Below are 19,722 nucleotides of genomic sequence, written 5' to 3' on the forward strand. Positions count from 1 at the left end.
GACATACAGAAATGCAAGAGATCTACAGAGACTTGCTTCTCCACAGGCTTACATTGTAGAAAATGCAAACAAAAACAACAAAATTTTGCTGTTTGTACTGAAAGCTCTCAGACTTATGGTGAAATACTTAAGTTTACGACTTACACAAAAATATTACAGAACTCTTACAGATTTTTAGAGCTTACCAAATACCAAGTCTAACCATCTCAACCCACTTCGCCAACTTCATTAGATAAAATACTCAAGTCTGCTCTTCTTTCTTTTTTTAAATTTGACTAACTTCACACATAAGTCCACCTAATCTTCACTGCTGGATGTTAGCCAAAACAGAGTTCTTCTGATAAACCCTCAGGAGAGTCAGGGAGGCTTGATTAAAGGGGAGATTTTAAAGTCATAGATTAAAATGTCAAAGTAGATTTCTTCTGAGGCAATTCAGTTTGGCATGACAACAACATGATTATCTTAGTAAGAACTTTCAAATTCTAGAACAAAAATATACTAAGCGCATCTTAATAACCCAAGAAATAGGACTGCAGTTATGTAAGGGAAGCTGGCTTATCTTAACATTCATCTATTAAGCCCCATTTTGTTCCATGACCCAGGCTTCTTAACAGACTGCCATGACAATTAAACCTCCATCCTCCTAAGAGCCTGTCTACAATGGCCTACGAAGAAAGGGATAAGAGCCAAATTCCAGGTTGGCCTCAATTATGTCTAAATGCCAACGTGTTTTCCCACACAGTGAGACATATGAACATCCTGAAGCAGACCTCTTTTAAAGGAACAGGGTCAGGTTCCCTAGTAAGTTTTTTCACCTCAAAGGATAAACAGGAATGTGCTGTCTTTCTGATTCTATGGTAAGATAGAATCACAGATATGTTTATCATTCCATTATAATTCCGTACACCCTTAGACTGTATGTTCTCAAACCACTCTGTTTTAGAGAAGATCTCAAATGTTTTAGTAAAGTACAAACACCATCAGTCTAGTGTTATTGTGTCCATGTGTATGTCCTGGATTAAGGCACTTTTTTTGTTTAGATTACAAACCACATTACTTGATAAATATCTGAGAAAAATGGGAATGGGTGAGTTGGAAATGAAAGTAAGCTTCACTTATTCTATCATTCCAATCCTTCTAAGAAAAAAGACCCCTACAAGTGTTTGGTTTTCTAAATAGTTTATAACAGAACAAAATCATATTCTTGCAAAAAAAAGAGAGCCAAGATTCTTATTTTGGTATAATTTATTCTCTTTGGGTCAAAGAGATCAACAATAAGGTCCTCAATTTCCTTGGCAGCACCCACTGCCATTCCCACCCCTGTGCTGTGCTACATGAATGAATTCATTTATTTATGTCCTGCTTTATCTACAAAAGATTTCTTTTTTTTCTTTTTTCCCTAGAACTATTAACATCAGGTTAGTTCCACTGTGCTTTTTCAAGGGAGATTTACTAAAAAGGGATAGAAAGATCATTTTCAACAAACAAACAAAAACTTCATTTTCAATAATGAAATATTGTGCTTTATTTCATAACTCTGGGTTAAAAAAAAATGCTTCATAGTATGTCCATAATAAGATTCAGTAGTTCTAACACCAAAGGACTATGGCCTTTTACCCAAGAGACAGATTTGCTTATACTGGCATGGAGGAAACACACCTTAACATCTCATTTCCTGATGTTAAAAAGGTCAAACACTTGCTTCTTTAATCTACAGTGAATATAAAACACCTTAAAAGCTATTTTCACATGCCAAACTTTCACAGCACATTTTCTACCCAAATAAACACACACAGTATAATCCATATAGTGATATTAACTCATAATCTATTTCCTCTACCAAACCTGAAGCAAGTCTTTTTAGTATTAATTACCATTTTTCCAAAAAAAGATAGGGGATCTCAATATATGAATGAATATTCTCAAAATGGAAATTGTGGCAACATCAACTTATCTCCCAGAGCTTAAACTGTTCAACATTGCTCAATGCTTAAAGAGTTAGTCATAAGAGAATTGGTGGTAGTGAATTAACTCAAAACCGGGTCACCCTGGGCAGGAAGTGGCTGAGAAAATTTTAGCAGATTTTAAACTTATTTAAAATTAGTTGGCCACTTTGGCTAAACACACCCAAGACCACCTACTCTACCATTCCCTCCCAGCTCTCACAGCAAGAAAAGTACTCACCAGAATGGACAGGAAGGAGGCCCTTCTGATGAAACACCACCAAGGTAACTGTCTGGATTTTATGGCCATTTAATATATTCCAGAAACAAAATTATAGATTTTGTCATATTATAAACATTAAATAGGCCAGTCCACAGACCACCTAGGCTTTTTTCCCAGATTATACTGTAAATTCACAATGCAGGGCTATCTGAAATGCAGGCATCTTGCGAGGTGATATTCCTGCTATTAAGTGCATGAGGAGGAATACAGTGGTCACACATAAAACTAAAGCAATCCTGGGAATGAACTCCTGTAAATTATGTAGAAAGTATTAAGATCCTGATGCCAGAAAAGAAAGTCTCTCTTTTTAGAATGAGAGAGCTTGAGATCTATACAATAAAATCAGAATTGGTTGAAAGTGATCATGTTTTGTTTTTTTTCATTTCTGAATATCAACTTTAAAAATAATTCCACAAATTTTACTGAGTCTATTAACATTTCAGTTAAGTGAAACTGAACTTACTGATATGAAACTAAGCCTCACAATAGGAAGTTTACTTCAATTACTAATTGAAGACCTCAATTAGTATAATATTTTTTTTTTACTTTTTAAAATGTGTTATAACACAGATAATTTTTAAGAACAAAGTGACTAAAATTAATGTTGCAAATTTCCAGAACTAGTTGGACTAATATTTTTGACAATCCAAAAAAAGGGCTAAGCTAAAATCTCATATTCCAATTGAGTCAGCTACAAAATTTCATACTTACCCCCCATATAACCTCAAAAAATTTTAAATAAGATGGTTTATAACAGAAATTCTGAAAATAAATCATCCTCAAATAGTTTTAGATTTTCCCCATTGGCCACAAATCACATCCAGAAACCCAAACAAAACAATCTCTGAAATGTCTGAGATCTGCAGCTGAAATCCAGAGCTGTGAGACGAGAAAAGGAGTATGAAGAAGATAGCCTACCCTCGCTCTCTGCTTGGACAGCACTGGTTTTTTGAGCTCCTAAGCCATGTAAGTGAATATTCTGAGTTCATAAAAGTCAGCAGTAACACTAAAATAATAATAATAACATAAATAAAAATAGGCTCTGGTTAGAGAGAGGGGATCCATTTACTGCTGCCCTGCTGAGGTACATTTGACCACCAAAGGCAGGAAAGCTATTAGCATCCTGAATTAATGGGTGTAGTGGTTTTCAAACAAGATATTTCCATGATGGACACAATGTGGACTCAGCAAAGTTTCTCCTTCAAGAAAAATATAGCTTCTATTTCAAAGAGCACTGATTAGGCTTAATACCATTAGGGAACCATCAAGGATTTGTGTTGTTGTTACTGCTTTTAACCATCAGTTACTTTCTAAACCAAAAATTGAGGGTAGTTAACTTGACTGATAGTCAAGATTTAGGAATGCAGGAGCAAATCCAAGGTACAGACGAGCTTCAGATGTTCAAGGCCTTAATGCTTTGGAACCTTGTTAGGTTGTCAGGTCTAGCTGTTCTTGTGGATTTTGTCAGTAAAAATTCATTTCCCTCCTGAAAAGCACTGAACACTATTTGGTTTTAGAAATTATCAATACAGTTTATTGGTAGCAATGTAAATCAATTACAATTAAAAACCAAACTAAACAGATTTTCCAAATGAATAAATCTTAAGCACTATTAATTGCCTATAACATATCTGGCAAATATGTTTAAAAAATTCAACAATATTAATTTTCTTTGTAAATTAACTGTAAAAAACTATAACTGTTGAGTCAATCTCCATTAGTACTTGAAAGTACAAATACAAGTCAAATAAGGTTCAAAAGACCTCATAAAACAGAATAGTCTAAAATACAAAGACAATTTTTAAACTGCTTGATTTACTTCAAAGCATTTTTATACAAAATAATAATAACCACCTTAAAATAGTACATGTTTTCTGGATTGTACACGAAAGTTCACTTCCAGATGTCTTTTCTGTCAAATATTTAATCTTTCTTCATTGTCAGAATCTTAATTTTCATTCCTGGTTGGATTTTTCTTCCTTAATAATTCTTTTTGTTACTCCACTGAAATATTTATCACGGAAGGAATTATGACCTTGATATGGCAGAAAATGATCACTTAGCAGATGTGAATACTGGTCCCGGTTCTGGTTGGTAAAAAAATCCAAAATATAAAGATGTGCAAGTTATTTCTTTAGTTTGTCTGCAACCAATGCAGTCATTTACTCTAAGCAAAATCTCACTCTGACATATATTCGCATTTCTTTATTAACTGAATGAGAAATATGCAATCATTTTTTATCTGGATTATGCTTGGTTATTCAAAGTGTTTTCACTTACTTCATCTCATTTAATCTTCACAATACTCTGCACAGAGGACAAACTCTTTAATTACCCAGAGAGGACAAAGAGACTTATTCCAGTTTTCACAGTCAGAACTACAACTTTCTTCTGATTCTTAGTTCAGTATACACTGAAATCATCTGTAGGTATGGATAAGAATGAACAAACCAAGAAGCTTCTACTCAAGAGAAAGGTATGTACCAGAAGATTACTGAATGCGTATGATGTTATATAAAACTCTCGAGGGCTATGCTTGTATTCAGTATGAAATAAAGGATCCGCAGTACAGCAGATGAAGATTCAGGCTACACAAGAAATTTCTGCACTTTTAGACTTCACATATAAGTAAAGGCTAATGATCACTGGAAATATCAATCTAGGTTTTAGAATATCAAACATATTTTGGCAGAGAAAACGGGGACAGGAAGACTGGCATGAAACATTGAATCTCACACAATTTCACAACCATTACAACCCCGTGGGGGGAAAAATCTAATTAGAAATAAAATATTATTTCTCATGTACTTCTGAAAATTCATATTGAATATGCATATATTAATGTAATTTTGAGAAAAGATGTGAGGACTCAATGATAAAACATGATGCCTAATTTTCTATCCTGATTTCAGTATTAAACAGGTAGCTAAAAATAACATCTGAAATATGAGTCCTCAAAATGTTTTTGAATTTTTGCACATTCCTCTGTGAAATAATTTCATCCTTCCCTTCATATCTAAATTAAAAAAAAAAAAAAAACAATGTTGTGCCAAAACAATGATTCATTTGTTCAGAAACTATTTTTACAACACATATTTTTTTTAAATCACATAGAAATTATTAAACATTCCCAGATGTCTTGGTTCATCAAAAATAAACAGGTGGCTATTTAAATTTTAAGGCACTAAGTATGTTATAACAACAACTGCTACAAGCACGTGAAAACATGCCACTGGTTACTAACTTCAGTCTATACAAAAGAAATCAATAAATTTTATGTAGTCAACCTGTAGGCATATAACTAAAGAATACCAAATGAAAGTACAGTTTACTAATTATTTATTATGGACCCAAAACTATACTAAATGCTTTTTATGCACTATCTGACCAAATTTGTCAGCTCTAGATGATATGTACACAATCATCACCATTTTGCTGATGAGAAATTATTTAAGAGTCTAGGCCCAAGATATTATAGCTGATAAGTGGCAGAGCTCAGCTTTGAGAACAGTTCTGTTTGATTCCAGAGATTATATGCTTAACTACAATTTAATGAGGAATAAACAGGTGATGAAGTAGCTTAGCTGCCTACCAAGAAAAGCATGGGAGGATTAGGTGAACTCCAGATAGGGCAAAGGGTGGGAGGGGAAGGAAGGGGATATGGGGGTAGGAAAGACAGTGAAATGAGATGGACATCACTACCTTAAGTACATGTATGAAGACATGAATGGTGTGAATATACTTTGTGTACAACCAGAGATATGAAAAATTGTGCTCTACATGTGTAATGTGAATTGTAATGCATTCCGCTGTCATATATAACAAATCAGAATAAAAAAAGAACAGAATTAAATCTGAAGTATTATTAACTTCATTCCATTAACTAACAGAACATATTTCAAGGAGATACAAGGAGCCACAGGAATGCTCAGGGATATTATAACCCTAGGAGTACAGCTGACTCTGCAGGTCCATATCTCAGGACTGTATTCAGGACAACAGTAGTAGAAAACAATGTTCCAGCATCTATCAACTTGCTCGTTTTATCAAAGTCTGACTGAAGGAAAGGAAGTGATATGCCATCAACTGCTCCACCAGGTATTCTAAATTCTGTTCTTATGTCAAATAGGATCACTGGAAAACTCGGCCACTCTGTGAGCTACATCTGCTTAATCCAGCAGAAAGGTTTTTCCTTGGTTATATATTTAAGTTCATGCTCAGATGCCACTATCTCCATCTTCTCACAGTTCTCTGCTTCATTCTCTACCCTGTCATCACAATCAGAAACCTGGATCAAATTCCTCTTTCTCTTCACCCCAATTTTGGTCCATCCTAAAACCTTAGCTTCTATATCCTAAATATCTCCAATCCACTTGTCTCCACCCAGAATCCCTGTACTCTAGTTTAGGCCTTCCTCATCTCTCCTCTTTTTTCTCTAATTGGCCAGTTATCCTGCCTTCAGTGACTCCTTCTTCAGTCTGTTTGCCACACTGAGATCAAACCCAATTTATTAAAGCACAAATATAATATGCTACCCCTTGGTGAAAATCCAAACTTAGTTCACATTTTCCCCAACCCTCAGGCTTTCCCCTAACATTTGGCTGTTATATTCAATTACACATCAGTTTGCTGAATGACATCTCACTCAATGGCCTTTCCTGTACAAGAGGAACTAGAACAGTGAGGCAACCAAGTCCCTCCCAGCTGTGTCCTACAGTCCTCTGTTCTCCCCAAGGCTCCAATAGGCCATGCAAGATCACCTCCTGCTCAAAATACACTGTAGATGATTGATTCCATGGAATATCCTAGAGCTACAGGAGTGAAGATGAGGTAGGACAGAATCATGAGGCTCTGGGGGAATGATACAGCTCAAGTACTGACTTAGGCTGCTGGTATGCACCTCCCCAGAAGGAAGCAAGGGGACAAAAGCCAAAGCACAATTAAAGACAGTCTTCCTTCGTGGACTAAAGAGAGAACTTGGTAAAATTGCTTATCTTTGACATGAAGGAGAGAAATAGGGCAAACAACAATAAAGAACATGGAATATAAAAGATCAGAATCAGAGCCAGGAAATGAACAAATAGAAGCCTAAAAAATCCCCAAATAACAAAGCCTATGCTAATGATTATCAAGGAAACATTATACACACACACACACACACACACACACACACACACACACACACACATATATATATATATATATATATATATATATATATATATATATATATATCCCAAGATTAACTTAGAATACAGCAAAAGCAAAATAACAACTTAATAGACTATGTGTTTTGTTCAGTGCCCCAGAGACACAGTGGCAAAGACACATGTGCTACTAGAAAAGACAGGGCAGACCATTAACCTTAGAACTTCTGGGAGGAAATCTTACTTGCTCTCTCTCCCTTTCTCTCTCAGGTAGTACAAAGTATCAGAGTGAATATCTGGGTCCTGTGCTAGAATGTCATTATCTACAAGACCCACTGCCCCTAGTGTGAAGCAGGACATTCATAAAGAAACTCCTGTACAATCCAAAGGCTCCAAATCCCTTGTTCAGCCAAGGATCTGCCAGGAACCAGTCTATTATCTAGAAGCATAAGTCCTGTTTCCCAATAAGCCAAATATTCCAGGGACTTTGGCTATTATTGCCATCTGGGAAGAAAAGCTATGGTTCATAAAATGTTCCTTATGAAACGTTTAGTGTATATTTGGTTTCACACGTATCATCACATACATACTATTACACACATAAATATCATATACCTATTACCAATACACATTCAAATATACCCAGGCCGTATGAAATATATATTCGATGATGCATATAGTATACTATATTTCATACGGCCTGGGTATATTCTGAATGTGCATTGCTACCTCAATGCTGGAGGGAACAGCAAACTCAATTTGTTCTCTTGTTTCTCTTCCTGTCTTTCATCCTATCTTTAGCCCTTTGACCAAGGCTCACACTTAAGATGATGATATTCAACTCCACATATCTTTCATCACCTTTTCAAGACTTTTCTCTATTCACATTCCCTGCCCATCTCCACTAGGAATGTCTGCATTTTTTTTGTTGTTGTTGTTGTTCAATTCAGTATCTCCAAGGCAAAAGTGTCTACTTAAAAGGAGAAGAGCATCCTCAAGCAATGTAATCTTTGATGTCCTTCCTTCATCCAAGTTGGTCCCAGTATTTGACTTTCTCTAACATTTCCAAATTTGTCTATCACTATTATCAATCATAGTATCATCTATGTACCATAGAGCCTGAGTTCTACCCATTTTTAGTAAACAAGATATGTTTGATATAAAATAAAAACACACATGGAATTAGGAAATGCCACAAGAGGAAACTATGGTGATGAAAGATTAAAGATCATCTTCCCCAAATTTCTTAACTATTGGTAGTAATCAAGAATAAGTGAATAAAATATCAATACTGTTGTTTATACTATATTATCATCCTTTAACCTGAAATCAATAGTTTTTGCAGGAAAATCTGTACTACCCACAAATGGCTACATAATGGGAATATGCAGCTTTCAGACTTCTCATTTATCCTCGTAAGACAACCAGCAATTGCAAATATTGTAAGAAATATACAAGTTCTGATTCAAGGAATGAACTAATATATATATATTTGCTACAGCTACATATTTTATATACATTGATTATTAATTTTCTGTATCTCTTCATAACATTTTATCTTCTACATTTTGTAGATAGGGAAATAGAGACTGAGGACTTTTAAAGAATCTGCCACAGGTCACATAGCTAGTAAGCAGCATTGCTAGAAGTGTGGCCTAAATCAGACTTCAAAAGCTCATGCTTTTTTTTCATTACATTTTTCTTTTCTTTTCTTTTTTAGCAGAAACTACATCAAAACGATGGCTAAAGAGTTAATCCCACATGCTAGATTAGTGGGTCGTTCAAAATGAAGTTTGACATTTAGAGGACATTCCTCACTGAACAGCAACATTATGGTAGCACGTCCTTCAGATCTAAACTTTTAGACAGAACTCCTTTAACCACTGTCCCACCCAACCAATTTCCTGTCCTATCAGTACGACTAATTCTAAACATAAACCACTCTAGGAATCCTAACACACTTGCCAAAGAAACCAAAGGAAGCCTCACAAAACGCTTGATCACTTTTATGTGTACACCACCCTCTGCTGGCTGAAGTAGATAAATTCTTCTTTGTAAGATTTTTCTAATGTGGACTAAAATAAGTTTATAGCAGAGTAGACCATACATCTAACAGAAGCACTGTTTGCTTATCTTGACTGCTATAAACTTATTTCACTCTTTGCAAATTTTGACTGCTATAAACAACCAGAGTCACAGCTCCCACATGAGCAGTATGGCCTATTCCCTTAGCATTTATTTATAACATTTCATGTTTAAAGAACGATGCAGAAATATACAAATACACATTTAACTCAGTGATTCTATAGCATATCACTCATCTGTATTCAACCTAGAATTACAGTCATTCCCCAGAACATGAAAGAAAAAAATGCATGAACTAGTCTGTATTTAGGTTAATCCTTTGTTTTTACAACTAACTCTACATCAAAAACATAACATTAAAAAGAATTTAAAAGACACCCAAAAGACTGTACTTTAGTCACTTATAATATACAAATTTTAATCTAAAAGAAACAAAAGTATGTTCTGTAGTACCTTCTGTAGTACCTTCGAAACTGACACTGAACTAAAAACACTTTGGATTATACATAATAATATTTTTCTATGCGTTTCTCAAACTGAGTATCATTAACTGCTCAGACTATAAAGAAAGTAGATTCTTCATGGAGAACTCCACTGAAGTAGAACTATCTTTCTAGTTACTGCCTCCTCTCAGAAACTTGCCATTCTCTTGTATTACCTTCTCCTCAAATAAATGAATAAAGGACGGTGTTAGGTTTTCCAACTGTCAATTCAGCTGCGGTTGTGGTTTGCCTCAGGTGAGAAATGAATCCTGGGTAGACCACAGGATTAAAATGGTTCTGCCCCACTGATTTTTGAAGAATAATGTCAGGGTAATGATAAAATTCACTGTATTTCAAACAGGAAATGTCTGGATAATCATAACTACCTGTTCCTAGTCTTTCTTCAAATAGATGACTTAAATACTGCTGAATAAGATTGTTTTTATTCTAGAAGAATGCAAAATAATCACTGAACAGTTACTATTCATTCCATAAATATTTATTTAGTGGTACACTAAAGTGTCAAGGTTTGTAAGTTTACAGAGCGTATACACTGATGGGAAAGACACACATTAAGCAACAAACATCCAAACATGCATTCAGAAACTGATTGCACACTGGGATGAAAAGGGTATTATTTGGGAGCAGTGGCCAGGAAGGGACAGGAAAGGCTTCCTAAAAAAAGTGACATTTATCTGAGACCTAAATGATAAATTAAACTTACTTACAGAAAGGGAAAATATTCAGGGAGATGAATCATAATCTAAAATACTCTGAAAGAGATGAGTCCATTCTGGGAACTGAAAGGTGGCTCATGTGGTTTAGGCTCGATGCTCAAAAAGGAAGGAGGTACAAAAATGAAATTGGAGACAGAACAGAGTAGCCTGGAGATTAGATGAAGAATCTGGAATTAAATTCTAAACTTCACAGAAAGTCATTGATAAGATTTAAGCAGAGGAATTTCATTATCTACTTACATTCTGAAATATACTCTGTCCACTGTGCAGAAAATAAAGTAGAGGGAGAATCTGCAGAAGCAGGGAAGTCAGGTGGGAGGCTATTATAGCAGTTGAGGAAAGTGGCACTGTATCATTGTTCTTGGGCGAAAATACATATAAGAAATCTACCATCCACTTAACTATTCCTGAATTCTGAAAAGTCGTTCTCAACTGCTATCTCTTTCACCCTAATTACTGTCCAATCAGTCACCAATTTCTGCCACAACTACCTCTCTCCAATACTCCCAATTCCATTATGTCCTTTACAATCGCCAATTTCACCTTTCTTGGATTACAACTTCTTCATCTTTAATAACCATGCCAGGCACTTCCTCACTAGTATTACAAGTATCCTTCCACAATTCAAATCTACCTACACATTCAAGCTAGGGTAACCCTTATAAAACATGACTTTCTGTTACTATAATATCCCTCCTGGGCTTGCCATCCCTGGCCGTATAAACCTGAAACTAGTAAGCACAGTCCTTAACTGGGCATCCTGGTAGCTTTCCAGGTCATCTCTAGCTGATTCTCTTTCAAACACTCAGCATTCTAGTCTGGAGAAAGTATCCAAGGTTTACTACTCACACCTCAACCCTTCTTATGACTCTACCTTTCTTAAAATATGGCTTTCCCACCAAATTACTTACCTCTCTTGCCTCAAGTACCAACTCCTCAAGTGAGCACTTTTTTCTGTTCTCACAGGTAACTATAAGACTCAGCACAAAGGGTTGGACCCGGCAGGGTGACCATTCCTGCTGATGTACTCTAAGGATAAGGACTAAGCTTAGTGTATTTAGTCTCAACACCTGATTCAAATGGGCCCATGAACACATGAGAAGTGGTCTTAGCCATGGCTTTCCCCTAAGGGAATATATAGTCAAGGATAAGAAGGTATATAAATGCAAAAATTGTTAAAACAACATAGCTTTCTTTCCCATTTCTCACAGAACCACTTTCCAAAATTTCACCTGTCCTCAAATGGCTTACAATATGTTTACTCGCAGTCATCAAAAACTTAGTCATCAGGTATGAATTTCCTGAACTTTCTCCCCACTCCCACATTTATCCTCTACTATAAACTGCCTCCTACTTGGTTCAACTCTCAAGCCTCATCTCACATCACTTCCTACTATATTCTGACTAAGGCCAAAATTCTACCTTATGGTGTCCCTTTATTGCTTAGAGTGAATTTTAGAAACCCCAAAGTTTCAGTGAAAATACCAAGATAATCATCAGTTTATAAAATTACTGTTGTATGTAAACAATGGATCTCCTCTTCCTAGGAGAAGAAGGTGCAAGATTCTAAAGTCACTCAGCTTCTATTTTTATTAATAGGTCAGGCTTTAGTTGTCCTTTTACTCACTGACAATTATTGATAATGAGATAACGATTTCTTCTACTTCGCTTGAATTAACCTTAAGTCATTTATATTCACAAAGTGACAACAGTTTATACAAAACAGCAGTTTCACTGAAAACAGTTGAATACAAATGGCTTATGAAACATATTCCATGTTAAATGAAAACCAATGAGGCTGTCACCAACGTGAAAGCCACCAAACTGGTGGTATTCATCTCCTTTTGTCAGCAAGACTTTAGGGTTCATGAAACAGATTTAAGCTATAATACGCAGTCTTCAATAAAGTGCAAGGAAGAAGGCAAAGAGATGGAAGAGAAAAACAGCAGGTTGATTTTCTTTCTTGTAATCACCAGAGAGTAAAATGAAATGTAAATGATAGTGCTGAATATAATGGACCTCAGTTCAACTTCAGGGTAATTACCCATGTCCGGCTTTTGTTTAAAAATTCTGCTCTCCTTATCAAAGCTTTCCACTGTTCTACATCTGGTATTGGACAGTAGCTATAGAAACCACTGTGCTAAAAGTTACACAACTATAAACAGCACTGGGCCATTTCCAAACCAAGGACAAGCAGGTCAAAAGTCTGGCATCCGATACTATTAAGAGAAATCTCTAGCCTTATTAATGAGAACAAGGTGAGGTTAGAAATCTTTGACTCTATATTAGGTACTTACATTTATTTTACTCTTAAAAAAATCTACTATTCTGAAATATATTAAGTTATCTAGAGTCTATGAAAATATGTTAATACATATTAAAATCATCACATCAAGAGTTCTGGAAAAGACTAGCAATTAACTATTGCACTTTGACATCTAGCACTCAGCATAATTTCTAATTATAAAAAAAACATTGTGCATATTAATGCTTATCATGATGATACAGAAATATTAGCATATACAGAAATATTGGCATCTTTTTGGAGGGTCATGGAGTGGGAACAGGATACAAGTTCATGTTTAAATGTAAAAAAAAAACCTAGAAAAATAATTCTAATTAAAGAATCATTAAAAAAAAAAAAAAAGAAAAAAATACAAAGTGGAAAACCTGTCACTCATGTAAAACTTATAAAAGCCTCAGCAGATTAGAGTGACTCCACACTGAAATTTCTCATTTCCCTAAACCATTCATACCTTGGAGTATCTGAACCATATGTATATTTTGCAAATAATCTATGCTCAAGATTCTTTTACACTGTATTTTATTTATTTGGCAATGCTGAGGATTAAACCCAGAGTCTCATGCATGCTAGGCAAGTGCTCTACCACTGAGCTACATCCTCAGCCCCTATGTTATATTTCAAAAGCAAATTTTAACTATGATTGCCTAAAAACACAAGTGTTAGAGATAGAGTCATAGGCTTTCTCCACCTTCAGTGAATTGCTTGTTCCTGCAAGTAATCATATCTAAATAACATCATAGGTTGCAGGAACTAATTATCTTAACTGATTGCCCTTCCTTATGTTGGTAAGGAAAAGGCTTTTACTTTTTCTTGATTTACCAGAAACAGTAATTTAAAACTATTATTATGGCCATGAAGTCCAGTCTGTTTGGCAAAATCATTTAGTTCCAGGGGTATGAAAGAAAAAATGATAGATCCTTCAAGATTTAAACTCAAGAAAAAGTATCATTAGCAGCAAAAGGAAATTCATTTGGGCTAAAGTAGACCACAGTAACCTGAAAGCTGAATTCAAGCAGGCTGATATGCAGCATCACCAAGCTCCTACCCTGCTTCCATGACACTTCCAAATACCTCAAGTTAAAACACAATTTAAGGCTGGAGTTGTGGCTTGGCAGTAGAGTGCTTGCCTAGCATGTGCGAGGCCCTGGGTTCGATCCTCAACACCACATGAAAATAAGTAAAATAAAAGGTATTGTGTCTAACTACAACTAAAAAATAAATATTAAAAAACCACAATTTAATATTATAATAAATTAAATATTATCTATAAATTTAATATTAAAATTAAAATTAAATCTGTTTCCTTCTGACTTTCTATGCAAAATACTTTTTAAAAAGGTTCTCTCTCTCACACACACATCATGATTTGATGGTAATAAGTAAGAGACTGTATGAAGACCCAGACTGGGTTTACATTCAATTACTAATTACATTACTAATGTTCTTAGTGTCATCTTGACTTATTTTTCTCATCAATAAGTATCATCTACATCTTATTAAATGTATTATATAATTTAAATACTTCTACCTAATCTTTAATCTTTCATAGTTCTACTCAAAAGGAAAATGTGCACAGTGCTGGCAAGAGATAGGCAAAAATCACAAAATACTTCAGAAGCAAAAGTCAATTAGATGAAACTATCTTCAGTTCAAATTGCTGCCAAAGAAAACCCAAACTAACAACATTCATCCTAAGTTAGGATAATGTATAACGAAAACAGGCACAAGCATTATGTTAGTAAAACACCACAGTTTATGATGTACAACACTAATATTATTTTAATACCTAGCCTAATTCACATACTCATTTCTTCCACTTTGAGTCATGCAAAATCATTTTCTCAATGTCTATTCTCACCTTTCCTCATTTAAAAAAATATTATTGTGCTATTGGTTCTTTTCCCCTTTGCAGTTCCAAAAATTTTCAGTCTTTATTCAGAAACCTAAATTTTGTACACCCTCCACTCTCATTAATGCATGCAGCAGCTTCATGTTACTAGACCCTTTAATTCAACCCGAAATAAAAAATTACATGAATTTTTATCACCTGCCACTATGACCTTCCAATGTTCCTTATTTTAAATTACACTATACTTGGTGGCTATAAAAAACAATGAACACTGACTTATACAATATAATACTTGGTGGCTATAAAAAACAATGAACACTGACTTATACAATATAATAATTTTAATCTAAATTAATATCTATATAATATATAGAATTAAATTTACCTTGACTTCAGTATTTCTCAAATGACTACAAGAATAAGGTAGCATGTAAGGTAAACAAGTCATAAAAAAAGACGGGGGTGCTCATAATGGCCCATTTAATTCAATGGCAATTAAAAGTAATTGTACTTCAACAAACATCTATTATAGAGAAGACTATAAAAGTTGCATAAATTTTTTAAAAAGACCTCAAAAGAGTCTTGAAAAGGGCTACTCTGGGTACTATTTCATCTGCCCAAGTAGATTCTGGCAGAAGGGTTGAGAGAATATTGTTTTTAGGAGACTTTCACTGAAGACATAACTATCATACTTATATCCTGAGCTTTTCTAGACAACTTTGGAGATCAGTACTTTTATCTGATGAATTTTATATGAAAAAAATTTTTTTACAGCATAACCACTGTGACCACCACCATATATAGCAGCATTCAGTACATGCAAGAGGGGAAATAAATTCCAATAAAACATTCTGCCATGTCCCCATGAGAAACATGAGTTTAAGGGGAAAAAAAGACTCTCTTTAAAAGAAATCAGCAACATGATGTTCACAAATATTTATCTTTTGTCTATTTACTTATTTTTATGGATGGGGATTAAATCTACCAGCATCAACCAGGAGCTATATCTCCAGATTCTAAAATATTTATCTTTTAATCTTGGTATATTCTAAAGAGAAGAATATGTTTTGGTAGAAAAGCAACATAATGTAGAAAAAAAAAGTATCAAATTTCAAGTGCACAGAGTATTTGGGGTCTTAATTTTGCACTTAACTATTTAAGTGTCTGGGATAGGCTTAGGCTACTTCATCTTCTCTGAAATGGGGAAAATAATAAGCTCAAAGTGACACAATAAAAGTGTCACGTTTCATTCATTTAGCTTCTAGGATATATCAGTTAAGAAGAATGACAACAAACAAGATCTTATCAGGCACCTTCATAATTTTAACAATGATTCTCAAGAATTTTCTTCTTCACTTATGTACATATATAAATACACCACAGTGACATCATGTATAATCACAAGACTGGGATCCAAATTAGAATAAAATGTACTCCATGTCTGTGTAAATGTTTCAAAATATACTCTACTGTCGAGTAACCAAAAAGAACAAATAATAATAATAATACTGATAACAGCAATTTTTAATAACAAAAAATAATTTCTTCCTTCACTGCTTATATAAAATAAGAAAACTACTGCCAATAATAAAGTTGTATACAATATCCATATTCTTTAAGTAACTTTTATAATTTATGTCTACATTTTAAATGAGAGAAAGGGATAATACTCTATAACAACATATTAAGTGGGCCAAAAGTTATACTGAAGTTAAAATTAACAAGTGATAAATTAAAAATGAAGAGACACAATACACAAAAGTGTAAAAGTCTACAATTAATAGTCTTCCATTGCCAAAATCAACAATGTTGAGAAAGTCTGAGAATAATTTGTTAGATACATGTGAGAACTGTTTGACAATTTCATGTCATCACTTACATTACAAAGAACTGGGATCTTGCTGCAATTATATACACTCCTCTCTACACAAACAGAAGGTAGAAATGAAGTAATTAAAAATCAAACATGATTAATTTAATATGACAAAGTATTTTCAGATATAATAAACTCCTTAGTTAAAATTCACTGACTAAATTTGATGTCATAATGTGAAGATCATTTCAAAACATTGAGTATTAGGCTTTTCCTTATTTTTAAAATGCAATTTCAAAATGACAAAAGTAAAATGATAAAAGGAAACCAAACAAAACTAATGCTGCCTTTATAGGTTTAAAAATACTAAAGGGGAATGGCCTTATTTATCAATTTAATATAGAACAAAAAAATCTCAAAGGCCTAAAATACTTGAGTTTGAGATACATTGCTTGAGGAAATATTATCAATCTGGGGGAAAATATTAGACTTAAAAAAATTAAACTCAGTCAAAAGAAAGCAAATATAAAATTAGCCCACAATGAATATTAATTTTTAAATTTTCATTAGCATAGAAATGTCTGATTTACTATTTCCTTTATTAATTATTAAAGAATCTCCTCCATATCTGTCTTATTCTTTGGAACACTATACGTATATGCCACTATAGAATCTAAAAGTAATTATTCTGCTTTTTCTGAGTACTGCTCATGTACCTTGCACATAAATGTTATTTACTGTTATTACTAACTCAAATGATTTACATTGAATGCTATGATTTCTAACAGCTGTAATATTGCTATTTGAATTATCAAATGCCTCACTTTCTTCTAAATATCAGAATCAAGTATAAAGTAGCTGACTGGAAAAAGAGAAAAAAAGCATACTCTTAACATACAACAGAAGCCTCTTATTCTGTGTGATCAACACTGATAATGGCATAACTTATATCCCCCCCCATAAAATTCACATGTTGAAGCCCTAATCCTCAATGTGACTACATTTAGAGTTGGGGGTCTTTAAGGAGGTAATTATGGCTAATAGAGTACAGAAGGATATGGCTTTATCCAATAGAATTGGTGTCTTTGTAAGAAGAAAGGCAAGAGGGAGGACTGCCCAGAAGATAGGCCATGTGAGGGCATGCAAAAGGGAGGACATCTGCAAGCCAGGAAGAGATGTCTCATCAGAAAACAAACTGCCAACACACTGATCTTTGAACTTCCAGCTTCCAGAACTATGAAAAAATAAATCTGTAATTTAGGCACACACATTTGCTTTGTAAATATATAAACATCTTAATTTAACTTTAAAAAGTGTATATTGATTTTTAAATCTTTTTGATATAAAGTAGGCCTATAAAGATTTCCAATTTGACTTCTATAAGATGATACTGGAACCTAAAGATTCTTTCAAAGCAATCTGGGTCCAGTAATCACTATTTTCCAACACTTTCCCAATTTGTGTTTTTTTTTTTTTAGCAACTAACTTTATCCTGTCTTCTAAAGCACTCAATTTAGTTTTTATAAAAATGACAATTTTAGAGGATCCAACATGGCGGCGAGAGGGGAGGCAGCGCTTTCAGTACCTCCTCAACAACGGGGTCAGAGAGACGCATGGATACGCTTAGATTCGACCTGCTGAGAAACTCCTAGCAAAATTCCACTAAAGAGAGATCGGCCGGGAATCGGTAGGATTTTTGGAGGTGACAGTCTGCGCTAGATGAGTGAATCTCTGCCACGCAGCGCAGAGGTCCAGACCCGCCAGCCGCTGCCCGAGCGACTCCGCGACTGTCGGCTGCCTGCACGCGGCCCCCGCGTCAGGGCGGATAGCCTCCGAGGCGCAGCGCAGCAGGAGCGGTGCAGGGACTCTAGGAAGAGGTCTCTCGCCAAGCCTTCATGAAATAGCAAACCGGGAGCTGAAACCAACCAGAGACAGACCAGTCCCACCCCTCCCTTCAGACACAGGCAAGGAGCCTGGGGCCCGCCATAGCAGAGTGGTGACATCACCAGAGTTCCGCCGACAGAATTCCTTCCCAGCGGAATCCACATTAGCAGGTGTGTGACTCCCACCCCCTCCAGATACAAGCAGCCAGGAAACCACCAGGGGCGTGTCTGTAGGGAAGCAGAGGGGATTCCAGATCCCCACCTCCCCTTAATACCAGCGGCGACACCCAAGATCTTAGCCGCTAGTTTCTGGGGGCGTGCCCACCAAAGGGGTCCTGAAAAATTAAACTGTTGGTTCCCAGATCACCCCACCACAGCACTGGAGCTTAGATGAATGACAGAGAGGGTGTTCATCGTTCGGGATATAGGACACGCGGTGGGGCTGCAAGTGTAATCAGATCCTTGGGGAACCGCCTCTGGTGAACAGGACCTGGCTGGCTGGCTGGGAGGAGGAACAGGGGGAGGGGCCAGATAAGTGAAAGGACTAACAGGATTGAGAGACTCCCAGGAACCACCGTACAGGGATTTCTGTCAGCACATAGGGGGCAGAAGATCGGCTCAGAGGGCACAGCTCCGCCTATTGGAAGAGAAGAAAATGGGATTCAGCCATTGAACAGGGGATGCCAGCATGGCAGAGATCTGATGTCATCGGAGAGCGGCCGAGGAGAAAACTTCATCGGTGCCAGCGGCGACGGAAACAGTTGGTCCCCTGGTAGGGAGGGTGAGTCACAGATACCCGAGTCTCTCTCGCTTTGTCGTCGAGCCAGAGGGGAGGAGCGGGGCCGCCGCCCGCGCCCGCAAGGTAGGCAGACCTGCGACCAACCTGCAGATCAGGCCCAGCAGTCTGCAGGCGTGGTAGGAGGGGCAGGGCAGAGCCACCACCCGCGCCGGCAAGGTAAGCAGACCTGCGACAGACTGGCGCGGATCAGGCCGGCCTGCCAGCGTGGTACACACTTCACCCCAACTGGAGTAGGGGCAGAGCAGAGCCTTCGCCCGCGCCCAGATCAGGCCCAGCGGCCCGCCTGTGTGGTGGTCAAGTGACCCCAATTGGAGTGGGGGCGGAGCGGAACTGACACCCGTGCCCGCAAGGGGGGCAGACCTGCGACCAACCTGCAGATCAGGCCTAGCGGTCCCC

At 36.2% G+C, this 19,722-nt stretch overlaps 1 protein-coding gene across 6 annotated transcripts in view; it reads right to left on the reverse strand.

Moving 5' to 3' along the window:
• Positions 1 to 1,500: 1,500 nt before the first annotated feature.
• Positions 1,501 to 19,722, reverse strand: part of Trmt11 (tRNA methyltransferase 11 homolog) — a 60,908-nt gene continuing 42,686 nt past the window's right edge. For 5 of the 6 annotated variants that reach the window (XM_058583718.1, XM_058583719.1, XM_046458666.2 and 2 more), the window contains one exon: positions 1,501 to 4,313. In XM_058583718.1, the coding sequence (XP_058439701.1) occupies positions 4,182 to 4,313 (132 nt within the window). In that variant the 3' untranslated portion in view covers positions 1,501 to 4,181. Of the gene's footprint in view, positions 4,314 to 16,452; positions 19,165 to 19,722 lie in introns of those variants that run through there. The other variant, XM_058583716.1, reaches the window with a different exon arrangement.

The sequence above is a fragment of the Marmota monax genome, unplaced genomic scaffold, assembly GCF_021218885.2.
Source record: "Marmota monax isolate L192 unplaced genomic scaffold, Marmota_monax_Labrador192_F-V1.1 WCK01_AAM20220418_F8-fsc00198, whole genome shotgun sequence".
NCBI classification, from domain to species: Eukaryota; Metazoa; Chordata; class Mammalia; order Rodentia; family Sciuridae; genus Marmota; species Marmota monax.